This window comes from Ailuropoda melanoleuca, chromosome 4, assembly GCF_002007445.2.
Source record: "Ailuropoda melanoleuca isolate Jingjing chromosome 4, ASM200744v2, whole genome shotgun sequence".
Lineage (NCBI taxonomy): Eukaryota > Metazoa > Chordata > Mammalia > Carnivora > Ursidae > Ailuropoda > Ailuropoda melanoleuca.
The window spans coordinates 80,090,218-80,104,044 of record NC_048221.1 but is presented as its reverse complement, the minus strand read 5'-3'; the positions used below and the strand labels follow the sequence as shown (position 1 = coordinate 80,104,044).

At 36.0% G+C, this 13,827-nt stretch overlaps 1 protein-coding gene and 1 pseudogene across 10 annotated transcripts in view; one reads left to right on the top strand and one right to left on the bottom strand.

Annotated features, from left to right (window-relative positions):
* Window positions 1-13,827, top strand: part of CCDC88A (coiled-coil domain containing 88A) — a 122,027-nt gene that overhangs the window by 50,464 nt on the left and 57,736 nt on the right. For 9 of the 10 annotated variants that reach the window (XM_034659155.1, XM_011237779.3, XM_011237761.3 and 6 more), the window contains exons 7-8: window positions 665-805; window positions 10,107-10,279. In XM_034659155.1, the coding sequence (XP_034515046.1) occupies window positions 665-805; window positions 10,107-10,279 (314 nt within the window). The remainder of the gene's footprint in view (window positions 1-664; window positions 806-10,106; window positions 10,280-13,827) is intronic. The other variant, XM_034659152.1, reaches the window with a different exon arrangement.
* Window positions 2,992-3,932, bottom strand: LOC105242379 (annotated as a pseudogene).

Genomic DNA, 13,827 nt, shown 5'->3' with positions numbered 1-13,827 from the left:
TGTATTTTATTTTGAATGAATGCTAAGTATTGCAAGTTACTAAATTTGCCATCATTCTTGAAAGTGTTATTTTTGCGGTTTCTTGTGAAAGTTAAAGCAGAATATCAGAATCACAGTGAGAAAAGGAAAGCAAGAAATAAGTATTTCATTTATGTAACTTTTCCATTCTTTAAAAAATCCTTATATTAGTAGTCCTTTTCTCCTAAGGTTCTGTGACAGTGTCATCTTCAGACTCTACAAAGATGTAGGTTTTCAAGTATAAAAATGCAATAACATATATCCTACAGGATTAAAAAACTTTGGCTTTTGAATCAAGCACAATAAATTTAGTCTTACCTAAAGAAAAGTTCAACTGATTTTGTTAAAACAGTTGTCAAACATGCCAATATTACCTTCCCCTAGTAATGCCTGAATTAAATGTTTAACTTTTTAGTTGACAGGAAAACAAATGTAAATTTATTTATAGATAATATTTAGTAAAAATAATTCTTATTTTTAGCCTTTTCATCATTCATTAATTTCAGATGTTCTTTAGGCATCATATTTGCTTCTCATATTTTTATAAGGGATATATGATATTTGAGCTAATATAGTACTAAAATGAAATCAGTTTTTAAGTATTAGCCATTCTAAAAAATTGTTTATTTTGGTTGCTTTGCTAAAGATAACCCATAATCAGGAAAATGTGTTTGATCTGCAATGGATGGAAGTGACTGATATGTCTCAAGAGGAAATAGAACCACTCTTGAAAAATATGGCATTACATCTAAAAAGACTTATAGATGAGAGAGATGAACATTCAGAGGTTTGTAAACTTCTTTCAGTATATTGTGAAAGTTTGCTTTTCAAAAAGAGTGATTTCAGAGGGTTTTCAAAATTGATACTGTTTCTTAGGAACAGGTAATAAAGTACTTTATGTCTGTTTTTTGTGCAACACAGGAACCAAAAACGGGTAGATAAGAGCCCCAAATTGCTAGTGAAGAGATTGCGATTAGATTTTTTTTCCCTTCTTTCTTTTAAATTATTATTCTGATTTTGTTCTTGTGTGTTTTTAAGTCATCCCCACAGCTCTGGCAACAGTACAAAAGTGTGAAACTGAAAATACTATTGATGTAAATGGAAAAATCATTGCCTTGAAGCATGAGAATTTGCTTAAGGTTAATTTCTTAGTATTATTGCCACATTTGAGGTTGGAAAAATAAGTTTAATAAAAGGAGAATAACAGGTGTTCTGAATAAAATGTCTCACAAAAGGTCTCAAATTTTTGTAGTCAGTAAATGAGGTGTGATTTTAAAAAAGAATTATTATAGGCTCCTATAAGAGTACTTTGCTTTTTTAAAAGAGTAAAATTGTACTGGGTATTTTGCCTGCACTCTCTGAAAACAGCTAATTTTATAGGAGTCTAGACTTCAGTGCATGTGATGGTGAGTAGTATTTTGTTAATAGCAGACCAAAGTACTCTGCCATTCAGAAGAATGTGTAGCTTTGATCAGTTTTTCCATTTACATGGGAGAGATAGGTGTGCATGTGGGGGGGTGGGGTTAAAGATTTATTTATTTATTAGAGAGAGAGCATGAGCGGGGGGGGGGGGCAGAGGGAATGGGAGACAGCATCTCAAGCAGACTCTGCACTGAGCATGGAGCCCAATGTAGACATCAATCCCAGCACCCTGAGATCATGACCTGAGCCAAAACCGAGAGTTGGATGCTTAACTGAGTACACCACCAAGCCGCCCCTGGAAGAGACAGTTTTGAGCTTATTTACAGAGAATTTGATTACTCTTTGGGCTAATGAAAGACTTGCATAGAAGAAATTCCTAAAGGTTTTTTTTTTTTTCCTGAACAATATAGATGGGGATTTTCAGTTTTTCTTTAGGCATTAAAAGAGAAGAAAAGATGGGAAATAAATACTTTAGAGCAACAACTAAATTTTTAAAAAAATCTAAGACAGTAAGACCAAAGGAAGTGTGAATTGGAAAAAATGTCCCTGATATATATCAAACTCATCCTGAGATACTGAGATTACTTCATTTTCAATCGGAGTTTTGACCCATATGCTTTATCTTCTTATATTAGCACCTTTTTACCGCTTTATTAATTTTCTACAATATTCTTCTATTTTTATTTCTTCTATTTGTGTTTTGATAAGATGTCCTCCAGCTTCTGAGGGCATGTATGCATTGTTTGACCTCACTTCCATGAAGTTATTAATATAGGATGAAGAAGGAGGATATTATTTTGGAGAAATGAGAACAAAATATTTGTCATTATATGATTTATGTCAAAACTAAGGAATATGAAACACTATACCGATTGTTTGAAAAACCTTTTAAAATATATTATCCTGCCTGATTAAGCATTTTGGTTGAATTTGTTTTTTTAACAAGAAATAGTGGTCGTGCTCTCTTGTCTCAAGGTGTTTGGAAACAAGTTGCTAGTTGGTTTAAACCCAGTTCTCTAGGGGAAAATTTTTTAATTTGGGTCACCAGTGGACTAATTAGAAAAGATCCTTAAAAATAATTATGAAAAATATTGGACAAATGTAAGCACAATATATAAATGGAATAATTTTGTAGCAATCAATTGGCTTGAAACAGGTTCTTCTTTAGATTTTTCCCTTTAGCTCTTCTGTTTTTCCCTCCAAAATATTTTATATAAAATTTTTATATAAAAAATAAAATAGAAGAAAGTTATATGTCACACTGAATAAACACACTGAAAGCGTGTGTATGGTTGTTTCTAATTTCTCTACAAAATTTACCAGCCATGCTGAAGGAAAGAAAGGAGTATCATATTCATAACATTTTTTGGAACATTCAGAGTACAAAAGCATCATGTTCATTTTTAAGTGCAAAGAAAACTTACAATAAAAGACTTTAAAAATTACAAATAAAAATCTGTACATTAAGATATCTTTAAGGCCCTCCCATGTGTGTAGCATTATGCAGAAAGAAAAATGGAACTTCCAAGAGAGGAACCATCACATCAGGTCTTACACATACATCTGGGCCTTTCCAGCTTGCAGACCCATCTCTCTTAAGGGGAAGGTGTGCTTCTTGTTTGTGCCGTGCTTATCCACAAACACCTTGTTGAAGGAATAGAGTAGGAGTTGCAGTAACAGCCTGACTGGCAGAGCTAGTGCTGGAGGCATAATTTTTGCTCCTGTCCTGTTGATGGGGCTCAGGAACTTGCCTGTCAGGTCCACCGTGGTGATGTGTCAAAGATCCAGGCCATACTGTGCTTGTGGAGACATTCCCATCTGCAGCCAGTAGAGGAGGGCTGTAGATAAGGACACAGTGAAGAGTCTCCTTTTCTCATAAAACTGGTATAGGAATCATAAAACTGCTCTTCTGACACCCGCATTGATGTTCATGGCTGTGCAGGTGGGCTCCGTGCCAGTCCCCATTAGGTTGGATCAGCAGACTCGACCAGGGTTACCCTGTAGCTTATAGCCACTTATGCAAGAGAACTAGCAGGTGGCTGTACTTATTGCTGCTGCTGGAACACATCATGTAAGCGTACCCTAGGGTGTTGAGTTTACTTTTTTTGTCTGACTCTTACTTTAACGTGAAATTTGCAAATGTCCTCGTTCTCAGCTCTGTCATAGACTGTACTGGGTTTGTGACCTCCTAGAAAATTTGAGCTTTGGGTGATACCTTTTAGAATAACATCAGTTAGAATTCTTTCTGCTTTGTTTCTTCCCTCAGGGGTCTCCAAGGAACCCAGACTGGCAGCTTATTAAGTTAAGCAATGCATTTCTTCATACTTAGCCACTTAATTCTAGGAGGTTCCATATCAACAAGGGAAGCTAGTTGGCTGCTCCAGGGCTTTCTGTCCATACATGTTGTATATCCTGATGAGCAGTAATACTCCGGGAGTTAAAGTAGGCACCATCTATGCACTTAAATATCCTCCATTTGCTGCCATGGCAAGGATTAGACATCACTTTTCAGTCAGTATTCGGAAGCTTCAGGCTGCTCACAGGGGATGCCCTTCCTTGTCAAAACAGAGTCCTTTTTTTCTGTTTTGATTGATCTTTTGTGGTAATTCTTTTATTTCATCTAGAAAGTGTAATTTGTTCACTCTTCTTAATTATTCTTCACTCGTATTAATTCTGTGTAACATGTATTTCTTAAATCCTCCTCTTCTACTAAAAACCAAATAGATTTTAATGAATTTAAGATCTCTTTATTGTCACTGTTTATTTTATGCCAAGCATTGTGTTATGTGTATAAGAAACTATCTTTGTAAGTCAGTACAATAACCCCATCTTAAAAAAAGAAGATACTTGAGCTCAGGGAAGTTAAACTGTTTCCCAAATCTGATTCCAACCCCTGTGTCCCAGTTTCTAAAACCTTTGCCCAAAACCATGATTGTGCTGAGCACACCTCTGATTCTTTTCTTTAACTGGGAGTTCTGTAAGTAGAGTTATTAAGTCACTTGAATTTTTTTGTTAGCTTTGGTATATCTTTTTATGTTATATATATTCTTCAGGGTATATTAATAAATACCTGATTTTTGCAAGATCTTGTGCTAAGAGTGCTTGGGAGCAACAAACTGACAAACTTTCAAAAAAGGATGAAAGATTGTTACAATCTGCTGGGGAAGTTACTTTAATAAAATAATTCCGTTTTTTTTTTTAAGTTTTTGTTTAGGTTCCAGTTAGTTGACATACAGTGTAGTACTAGCTTCAGGTGTAGAATTTGGTAATTCAACACTTCATACAATACCCTGTGCTCATCACAGGAAGTGCACTCCTTAATCCCCATCACCTGTTTCACCCATCGCCCCACCCATCTCCCCTCTGGTAACCATCAGTTTGTTCTCTGTACTTAAGAGTCTGTTTCTTGGTTTGCTCTCTCTCTCTCTCTTTTCCCCCTTTGCTCATTTGTTTTTTTTGTTTCTTAAATTACACATATGAGTGACTTATTTCACTTAGTATAATACTCTCTAGCTCTATCCATGTTGTTGCAATGGCAAGATTTCATTCTTTTTTATGGCTGAGTAATACTCCATTACACACACACACACACACACACAGAGACACCACATGTTCTTATCCATTTGTCAGTCAGTGGGCATTTTGGACTGTTTCCATAGTTTGGCTTTTGTATCCCCTTGAATTGGTATTTTTGTATTCTTTGGGTAAATACCAAATTCTTTGGGTAATTATGGTTCGGAGGGTGGTTCAATTTTTAACTTTTTGAGGAACCTCCATACTGTTTTCCAGAGTGGCTGCACCGGTTTGCATTCCCACCAGCAGTGCAAGAGGGTTCCCATTTCTCCACATCCTCACGAACATCTGTTGTTTCTTGTGCTTTTGATTTTAGCCATTCTGACAGTTGTAAGGTGACATCTCTTTGTAGTTTTGATTTGTTTTCCCTGATAATGAGTGACATTGAGCTTCTTTTCCTGTGTCTGTTGGCCATCTGTCTGTCTTTGGAAAAAAGGTCATGTCTTCTGCACGTTTTTAAATTGGATTATTCATTTTTTGGGTATTGAGTTTTATAAGTTCTACATAGATTTTGGATACTAACCCTTTATCAGATATGTCACTTGCAGAAATCTCCCATTCTGTAGGTTGCCTTTTAGTTTTGTTGATTGTTTCTTTTGCTGTGCAAAAGCTTTTTATTTTGATGAAGTCCCTATAGTTGATTTTTGCTTGTGTCTCCCTTGCCTCAAGAGACACACCTAGAAAGAAGTTGCTACAGCCAGTGTCAAAGAGGTTACTGCCTGTGTTCTCCTAGGATTTTTATGGTTTCAGGTCTCACATTTAGTTCTTTAATCCATTTTGAATTGATTTTTGTGTTTGTATAAGTGGTCCAGTTTCATTCTTTTACAGGTCACTGTCCAGTTTCCTAATGCCATTTGTTTAAGAGACTTTTTTTTTCCATAGGATATTTTCTCCTGCTTTGTTGAAGATTAATTGACCATATAGTTGTGGGTTCACTTCTAGGTTTTTTGTTCCATTGACCTACGTGTCAGTTTTTGTGCCAGTACCATACTGTTTTGATCACTAGACCTTTGTAATATAACTGTATAAAAAGTCTGGAGCTGGGGTGCCTGGGTGGCTCAGCTGTTAAGCATCTGCCTTTGGCTCAGGGCGTGATCCCAGCATTCTGGGATCGAGCCCCACATCAGGCTTCTCCGATGGGAGCCTGCTTCTTCCTCTCCCACTCCCCCTGCTTGTGTTCCGTCTCTCGCTGGCTGTCTCTCTCTCTGTCAAATAAATAAATAAAATCTTTAAAAAAAAAAAAAGTCTGGAGTTATGATGCCTCCTGCTTTGCTTTACTGTAATAAAATTTTGAAAGCAATAAGTACCCCCCCAAAATCGTGTATCTAAATCCTATAGGAATTTAGAGAAGGAAGACATTACTTACAGTTGCTAGTGGAATGTCTAGCATCAAAAGTATCAGAGAAGGCTCATGAAATTAGATTATGCTTTAGTAACATTTTTTGTCAGGTTTTTTAAAAAATGTTTGGAGGCCTTGAGCTAAAGAAACTACTACCATTAGAGAAAAGTCAGATTGTCTACATAATCTTTAATGGAAAATGCCTCTGGATATTCTTAACTCTTAGTACAAGGTTTCTTTCTTTTTTCTTTTTAGGAAATATTTCGCAGCCCATAGTTCTTTTGTACACTGGCATCTGGAAACTCTCGATATCTCCATAATACCACGTACTAAGTTCAGATGTAGTACGTGTCTTGCGTACTTTTCTTGAGTTTTCCATTTTGTGAATCATTGAATTCAATAATTTTTTTTAAAGATTTTTTAATTTATTTATTCAACAGAGATAGAGACAGCCAGAGAGAGAGGGAACACAAGCAGGGGGAGTGGGAGAGGAAGAAGCAGGCTCATAGAGGAAGAGCCTGATGTGGGGCTCGATCCCATAACGCCGGGATCACGCCCTGAGCCGAAGGCAGACGCTTAACTGCTGTGCCACCCAGGCGCCCCGAGAACTCAATAATTTTGAGCGGCTGTTTTGGGCTCAGTACTATGCTAAATGAGATCAGAGATACAGAGGAGGTATAAGAAAGGTTGTATCAGGTTTATGGGGGGAAACCACATTGTAAATGAAAAACACAAGATAGCATATAATTAGATTCTAATTTCTTTGTGCATGAAACAAGTATTTATTAAGTACTATGCACAGGCACTATCATTAGGTTAAGGAGATGTTAGAAGGCAAGATTAAAGATAATGGAGACAGTAAGAAAATAAATAAATAAAACTTGACTCCATGAAGACTGAGCCTGGACTACTAATGGAGATTACTGGTAACACTATTCACAGAGACAGGCACTTGGGCTGGGCGTGTAGTGTAGGTGGATAAGATGAGTAGTGTCAGTGAATGTATAAACTACCCTTCAAAAAGTAGCAATGAAAGAGAAGTAGAAGGGTAACAAGAGGGAAATGTGGTCTTTTTTTTTTTTTCCTAGATAGAAGATACTTGTATATATTTGAAGATCAAGGAGAAAAAAGCTAGTAGGAAGAGAGAAGCTGAAAATGTTCCAGAAATAAGGAATATGTATTGAGAGCAAAAGATGCATAAAAATGGAGGATTTAATCTCAGGTGGTTTTGTTTCTTTGACAAGTTGGAGGAGAGGTCATTTATCAGAAGTGATAATAGCAGTTTACAGATGGAGGCTTAAGTAGAAAAAAAATATGTTTAAAACAGTCATTGTAGAGAAATTTGTCAAGAAATTAAGATTTTCAACTAAAGGATTGATGGGCATTGAAAAGAGCTTAACTGAAAATAGATGGCAAGATGTGTTGTAGGACTGTGTATTTTCTTGTTTGTTTTTCTTTTAGAGTTCTTTATTAGCTTGGAGAAGGAATTTTTAAAAAATGATGGTGGGTAAGGAAAATGACATAGTGTTTGAGTCAAACTTGAATTTGAATTCCTGTTACACCTGTCATTAAATGTGTGACTTTGTTAAGTTAATCTATATGAGCCTCAATTTCCTTATTTTAAAATAGACATAATGCCTCTATTGTAGATTATAGTATTGGATGAAATCTTGTTGGAAATTCCCCTAATTGGAATTCTATAAATATTCATTCCCTTTTGTTTTTCCCCGAAGAGTGGGCTGTAGTCAAAGAATGGCATTGTAGTGTTACATTGGAAAGTAAGGATGACAGTTAAGCTCTTAACTGTAGTTTCAAGCTGAGTAGAAACTCTAGAGTAGCCAGGAATAATCTGTACAGAAAGGAGGAGTTGAGTGATGAAGGGTTCAGGTGTAGGTATGGTGCCATCAGAGTAATCCTAGTAAAGGAGGCATGGCACAAGAGAAGAGGAATGATTCCTTCATTGGAAAAGTCTGTATGTATTGAATAAGGAGTGGATGTGGAGTTGTAAAGAGAAAAGGGACTGAGAAGTTGTGTTCTATACCTTATTAGTAGGGATACTGGAATTTGTGAAAGCAGTAGTTGGGCAGACCTTGATTAGGTGCTGAAATATATCCCAAGGATGAAGAAATGAATTCTTATGGGTGGTTTAAAAAAACAAAAGAAGAAGAAGAAGGATAAAGTAATGATTTAGTGAGGGCATTGTAAGACTTGGTGATAAGAAAGCAAAAATGGTGATTTCCTGGTCCTGAGGTGGTTAACCCACCTATTCTACCTGGAGTAAAACAGTTGAAATTACTATCCAAGACAATTTTTGTTTGCCTGAGAAGTTTGAAAGAATAGCTGAGAAACTGGTCTAGAATAAGAGAATTTTCCAATAAGAGGAAAATTGGAGGAATGGAGGAATTTGAGTGACGTAAATATAAGGTTAAGTAGCCCTTAAAGTTCAGAATTGGGAAAAGTAGAATGAGATTTGTGTCCCATGGAGAGACTAAAGAAAGGAATAAAGGAAATGTTGAGATGGGAAGCAGATTACAACTAGTATTGCAAGAAAGAGAACAATAGAATATGGAGTCAAGAGATTGGACCTGGGGGCGCCTGGGTGGCACAGTCATTAAGCGTCTGCCTTTGGCTCAGGGCGTGATCCTGGTGTTCTGGGATCGAGCCCCACATCAGGCTCCTCCGCTGGGAGCCTTCTTCCTCCTCTCCCACTCCCGCTGCTTGTGTTCCCTCTCTCGCTGGTTGTCTCTCTCTGTCAAATAAGTAAATAAAATCTTAAAAAAAAAAGAGAGAGAGATTGGACCTGGAGTCTTGGCATTGCTACCACGAGTTTTGTGATCATGGACAAATCAGTCTCTATGCCTCAGTTACGTTAACCTGCAGAGTTAAGAGATTGAACTAAACCTCTGAGGTTTTCTTGGGTCCCTCTGAGATCCCTGTTTACAATTCTACAGCGATATTGTAGAATCCTGCAGTGATGACAAGGGTGTATTTCTGTGCTGTCCAATACAGTAACCACTAGCTACATGTGGCTGTTATATACTTAAAATGTGGCTAGTATGACTAAGGAACTGTATTTTTAACCTTTTAAATTTGTAATTAGGGATGCCTAGGTGGCTCAGTTGATTAAGCGTCTGCCTTCGGCTCAGGTCATAATCTCAGGGGCCTGGGATCAAGTCCTGCGTCAGGCTTCTTGCTCATCAGGGAGCCTGCTTTTCCCTCTGCCTGTGGCTCCGCCTGCTTGTGCGCGCATGTATGCATGCGCTCTCTCTTTCTCTCTCTCTCTCTCTCCCCCCTCTTCTCTGACAAATAAATAAATAAAAAATAAATAAAATCTTTATAAAAAATAAACTTTTAATTAAATAGCCACTTGTGCTACTGGCTACCATATTGGACAGCATAGTTGTAGACCTGTTGCTCTTGGGTTGATTTCTTTCCTATGTCAACAAGTCTTTTACACCTTTCTAACAGTTGCTGTTTAGTGTAGTTATTTTACTACAATTGATTCCCTTTGTTAAAAAATTAGGAAGGGGGAAAAATATTAAGTCTTGTTCTAACGTTATCCAGTAAATAGCTAATCCATGAACTGTTGCATGAAACTTTTTAAAAAGAGAGCTAACTATCACAAAGTTATTTTTGACTGGTGAATTGGTTTTGGTATTATAGGATAGTACTTAGTGAATAGTTTTGGTGTGTTTCATTCTCTGATATGTGGAATACTAACAGTGATTCTGTGTTTATTTCTATGTTTCCTTAGACTATCATAGAACTCTCTGAAGAACGGGATGGTCTTCATTTTTTACCCCATGCCTCTTCATCTGCACAGTCACCCTGTGGTTCTCCAGGCATGAAGCGAACGGAAAGTCGACAACATCTGTCGGTGGAACTGGCAGATGCTAAGGCAAAGATAAGAAGGCTTAGGCAGGAATTGTAAGTTGGTGATTTTAAAGGCTTATTGAATTTACATGGTCGCAAAGGTGACCTAAAAATGTTTTTTCAGCTTATGGAATATGGATCAGTTTTTCCAACTGCTAGCTTGTGTCATAGTTTTCACTAGTATTTGTCAAAATGAAAAATAAGGAGACTGGCATAATGTTTTTCTAATCCTAAATCTTATCAATTTAAAGATTGTCCTTTATTCTGAATTCATGTCCTTCCTACCTTTCTTATATTAAAACGATCTTTCTTTTATAAAATATTGTTCTTCCTTGGCAAATTGGGGTCTCCTTAATTTTTTAAATTTTATATTCTTTGACATCCAAAATACTGGCAACCACTGATTCAGTCAATAAGCTTAGTTCTTTAAAAATTAATGTTATAAAAGACTGAATTGTTGGCATACAGTATTATACAAAGTAATTTTGTGTGTGTATCTTCTGTGTTGAGTAATTGAAATGCCTGAGTCATGTACTTAGACATGGTAAATATTCAGATTGGTTAGTGCTGATGAAATTACATTTATTTAACTTTCAAAGATCATTTGAGAAAAGTCAGTGTAAATGTCACATAAGTATTCCCTGGTGAATCACATGTAAAGGCATAACGAGTCTCTGCTGGAGATTTTTTATTTTGTACTTTAAAAAGAACAAAGGATTTTTATGTTTGGGGCCTTTTTCTCTTCTTTTCTTTTTTTTCTTTTTGGTTTATTTTCCTGGAATTTGGGCTTCAGAGTATAGATTTAAAATTTAAAGCCACAATATAACAATTAAGTTTATTTACTGATTGTTTAAAGCAGTTAGTTTAAGAAAGTGATTGAATATGCAAGGTAGAAAAAATATACAGTCTATAGGAAAATTTGAAAACAAAAAAAATACAGCTTTCATTGTGGATGTCTGCACTATTATGTATCTATTGAAGTGAACACGCCCAGGATATTCTATAAACAGCTGCACCAGGAAAATTAGGGAAGAGATTGCTGTTATTAGTTTGACTGGCAGCTAATGGATAGCCTAAACAGTGAACACTAGTTCGTGCCATATAATTTAGCACAATCTTCTCCAGTCTTTAGATAAAGCATGCAATTAGAACTGTAATGATGGTTGTGAATTCATTTAACATTTTGCACTATATTAGAATTTGATTTTTAAATGAAATTTACTTGGCCATGGAGTGTATTAAAATCCCAAACAACTTAGAGAGATTGATAAAATTTGGTTTCTCATATGCTGACTGGAAAATGTAAGAATATTATTAATGAGTAAATAAATATGCCAGATATAGCAACTATTCCCAATAACTAACATTTCATCAAATACCATCTTTTTGTCCTTTGAAAATGTGTTTCTTCACAGATTTCTTTTATTAACATTTGTTCTAAGTCTTTTTGTTGGGACAGATCTTTCCAAAATAATGAAGTATGGAAATCGTGGTGGTTAAAAATAGTTCCGGTTGCCTTATACCTAATGGAAATAAATAATTGTAATGAGAACATGCAGATTAACTAATAGCATACTTACTTACAGGTGGTACATTATAATATAATTGCTTTTAGTTTATTAATATGCAGAGTAAAAATGTAATTTGCAATTTGGTTTTTTTCTTTTCAAATTTTTATTTAAATTCTTGTTAGTTAACATATAGTGTAATATTGGTTTCAGGAGTAGAATTTAGTGATTCATCACTTACATACAACACCCAGCGCTCATCACAACCAGTGCCCTCCTTAATACCCATCACCTGTTTAGCCCATCCCTCACCCACCTCCCCTCCATCAACCCTCAGTTTGTTCTCTCTATTGTTAAGAGTCTCTTATGGTTTGCTTCCCTCTCTTTTCTTTTTTTTTCTTTCCCATATGTTCATCTGTTTTGTTTCTTCCACATATGAGTGAAATCATATGGTACTTGTCTTTCTCTGACTATTTCACTTAGCATTATGCACTCTAGCACATTATTGCAAATGGCAAGGTTTCATTCTTTTTGATGGCTCAGTAATACTCCGTTGTATATATACACACCACATCTTCTTTATCCATTCATCATGGATGGATGTTTGGGCTCTTTCCACAGTTTGGCTATTGCTTTTGTTGTTGTTGTTGTTTTGTTTTAAGATTTTATTTATTAGAGAGACAGAGTGTGTGTACACACAAGCACAGGAGGGGTAGAGGGAGAGGGAGAAGTAGGCTCCCCCATAAGCAGGGAGCCCAATGCAGGGCTTGATTATAGGACCCTGAGGTTATGACCTGAGCCAAAGGCTTAACCAGCTGAACCACCCAGGTGCCCCCATAGTTTGACTATTGTTGATAATGATGCTGTAAACATCAGGGTACATGTAGCCCTTCGAATTATATTTTTTTATCTTTTGAGTAAATACCTAGTAGTGTTAATTGCTGGATTTTTACTTTTTGAAGAACCTCCAAACTATTATCCAAAGTGGCTCTACCAGTTTGCATTCCCACCTAATTTGCAATTTGGATGGAAGAATTAGTTTCTTATAAATTTCACTTTTATGCAGTAATTAGTACACTATCGAAGACTTCCTTTAATAATTCTTTCTGCCTCCATGGATCCTGTATTTTCATAGTTTTCCTGTCATACAAATTATTAATTCTTTTTTTAATAACAGCTTTGTTGAGATCATTTATATCAGAAAATTCATCCTTTAAAAATGTAATTCAGTAATTTTTAGTATATCCATTGAGTTGTGAAACCATCACATACTATCTAATTTCAAGACATTTTCATCACCCCAAAAAGAAACTCCATATGCATTAGCAGTCATCCCCCCACCCTCTTTGCCTTTGGCTCCTGGAAACCATTAATAATACTTTGTGTTTCCTTGGATTTGTCTGTTCTGAACATTTCATATAAATGGAATCATACATTATATGACCTTTTGTGACTGGCTTCTTTCACTTAGCGTAATGTTGTCAAGATTCGTCCATGTTGTAGCAAGTATCAGTATGTTATTCCTTTTTACAACTGAATAATATTCCGTTATATGGATATACCACCTTTGGGTTACCCGTTTATGAGGTAATTTATATTTGGATTGTTTCCACTTTTTGGCTATTATGAATAATACTCTTATGAACATTGATGTGCACGTTTTTTGTGTGGACATGTGTTTTTACTTTTCTTGGGTATATACTGAGGAGTGGAAATGCTGGATCCTATGGTAGTGCTATGTTTAACCTTTTGAGTAACTATCAAACTATTTGGCTGCACCTTTTTACATTCCTACCAGCAATGTATGAGGGCTCCAGTTTTTCTGTATCATCACCAGTACTTGTTATTATACACCTTTTTGATTATGCATTCTAGTGGGTGTGAAGGGATATCTCATTGTGGTTTTGATTTGCATTTCCCTGCTGATAGTAATGTTGAGAGCATCTTTTCATGTGCTGTTTGTCATTTTTGTATATCTTCTTTGGAGAAATGTCTATTCAGATCCTTTGCCCATTTTAAAATTGAGTTGTGAGATAAATTTTTAAACAGATAGGTGAAACCCTGCAGTTGAAACCCATAGGAGTTTTGGTCATT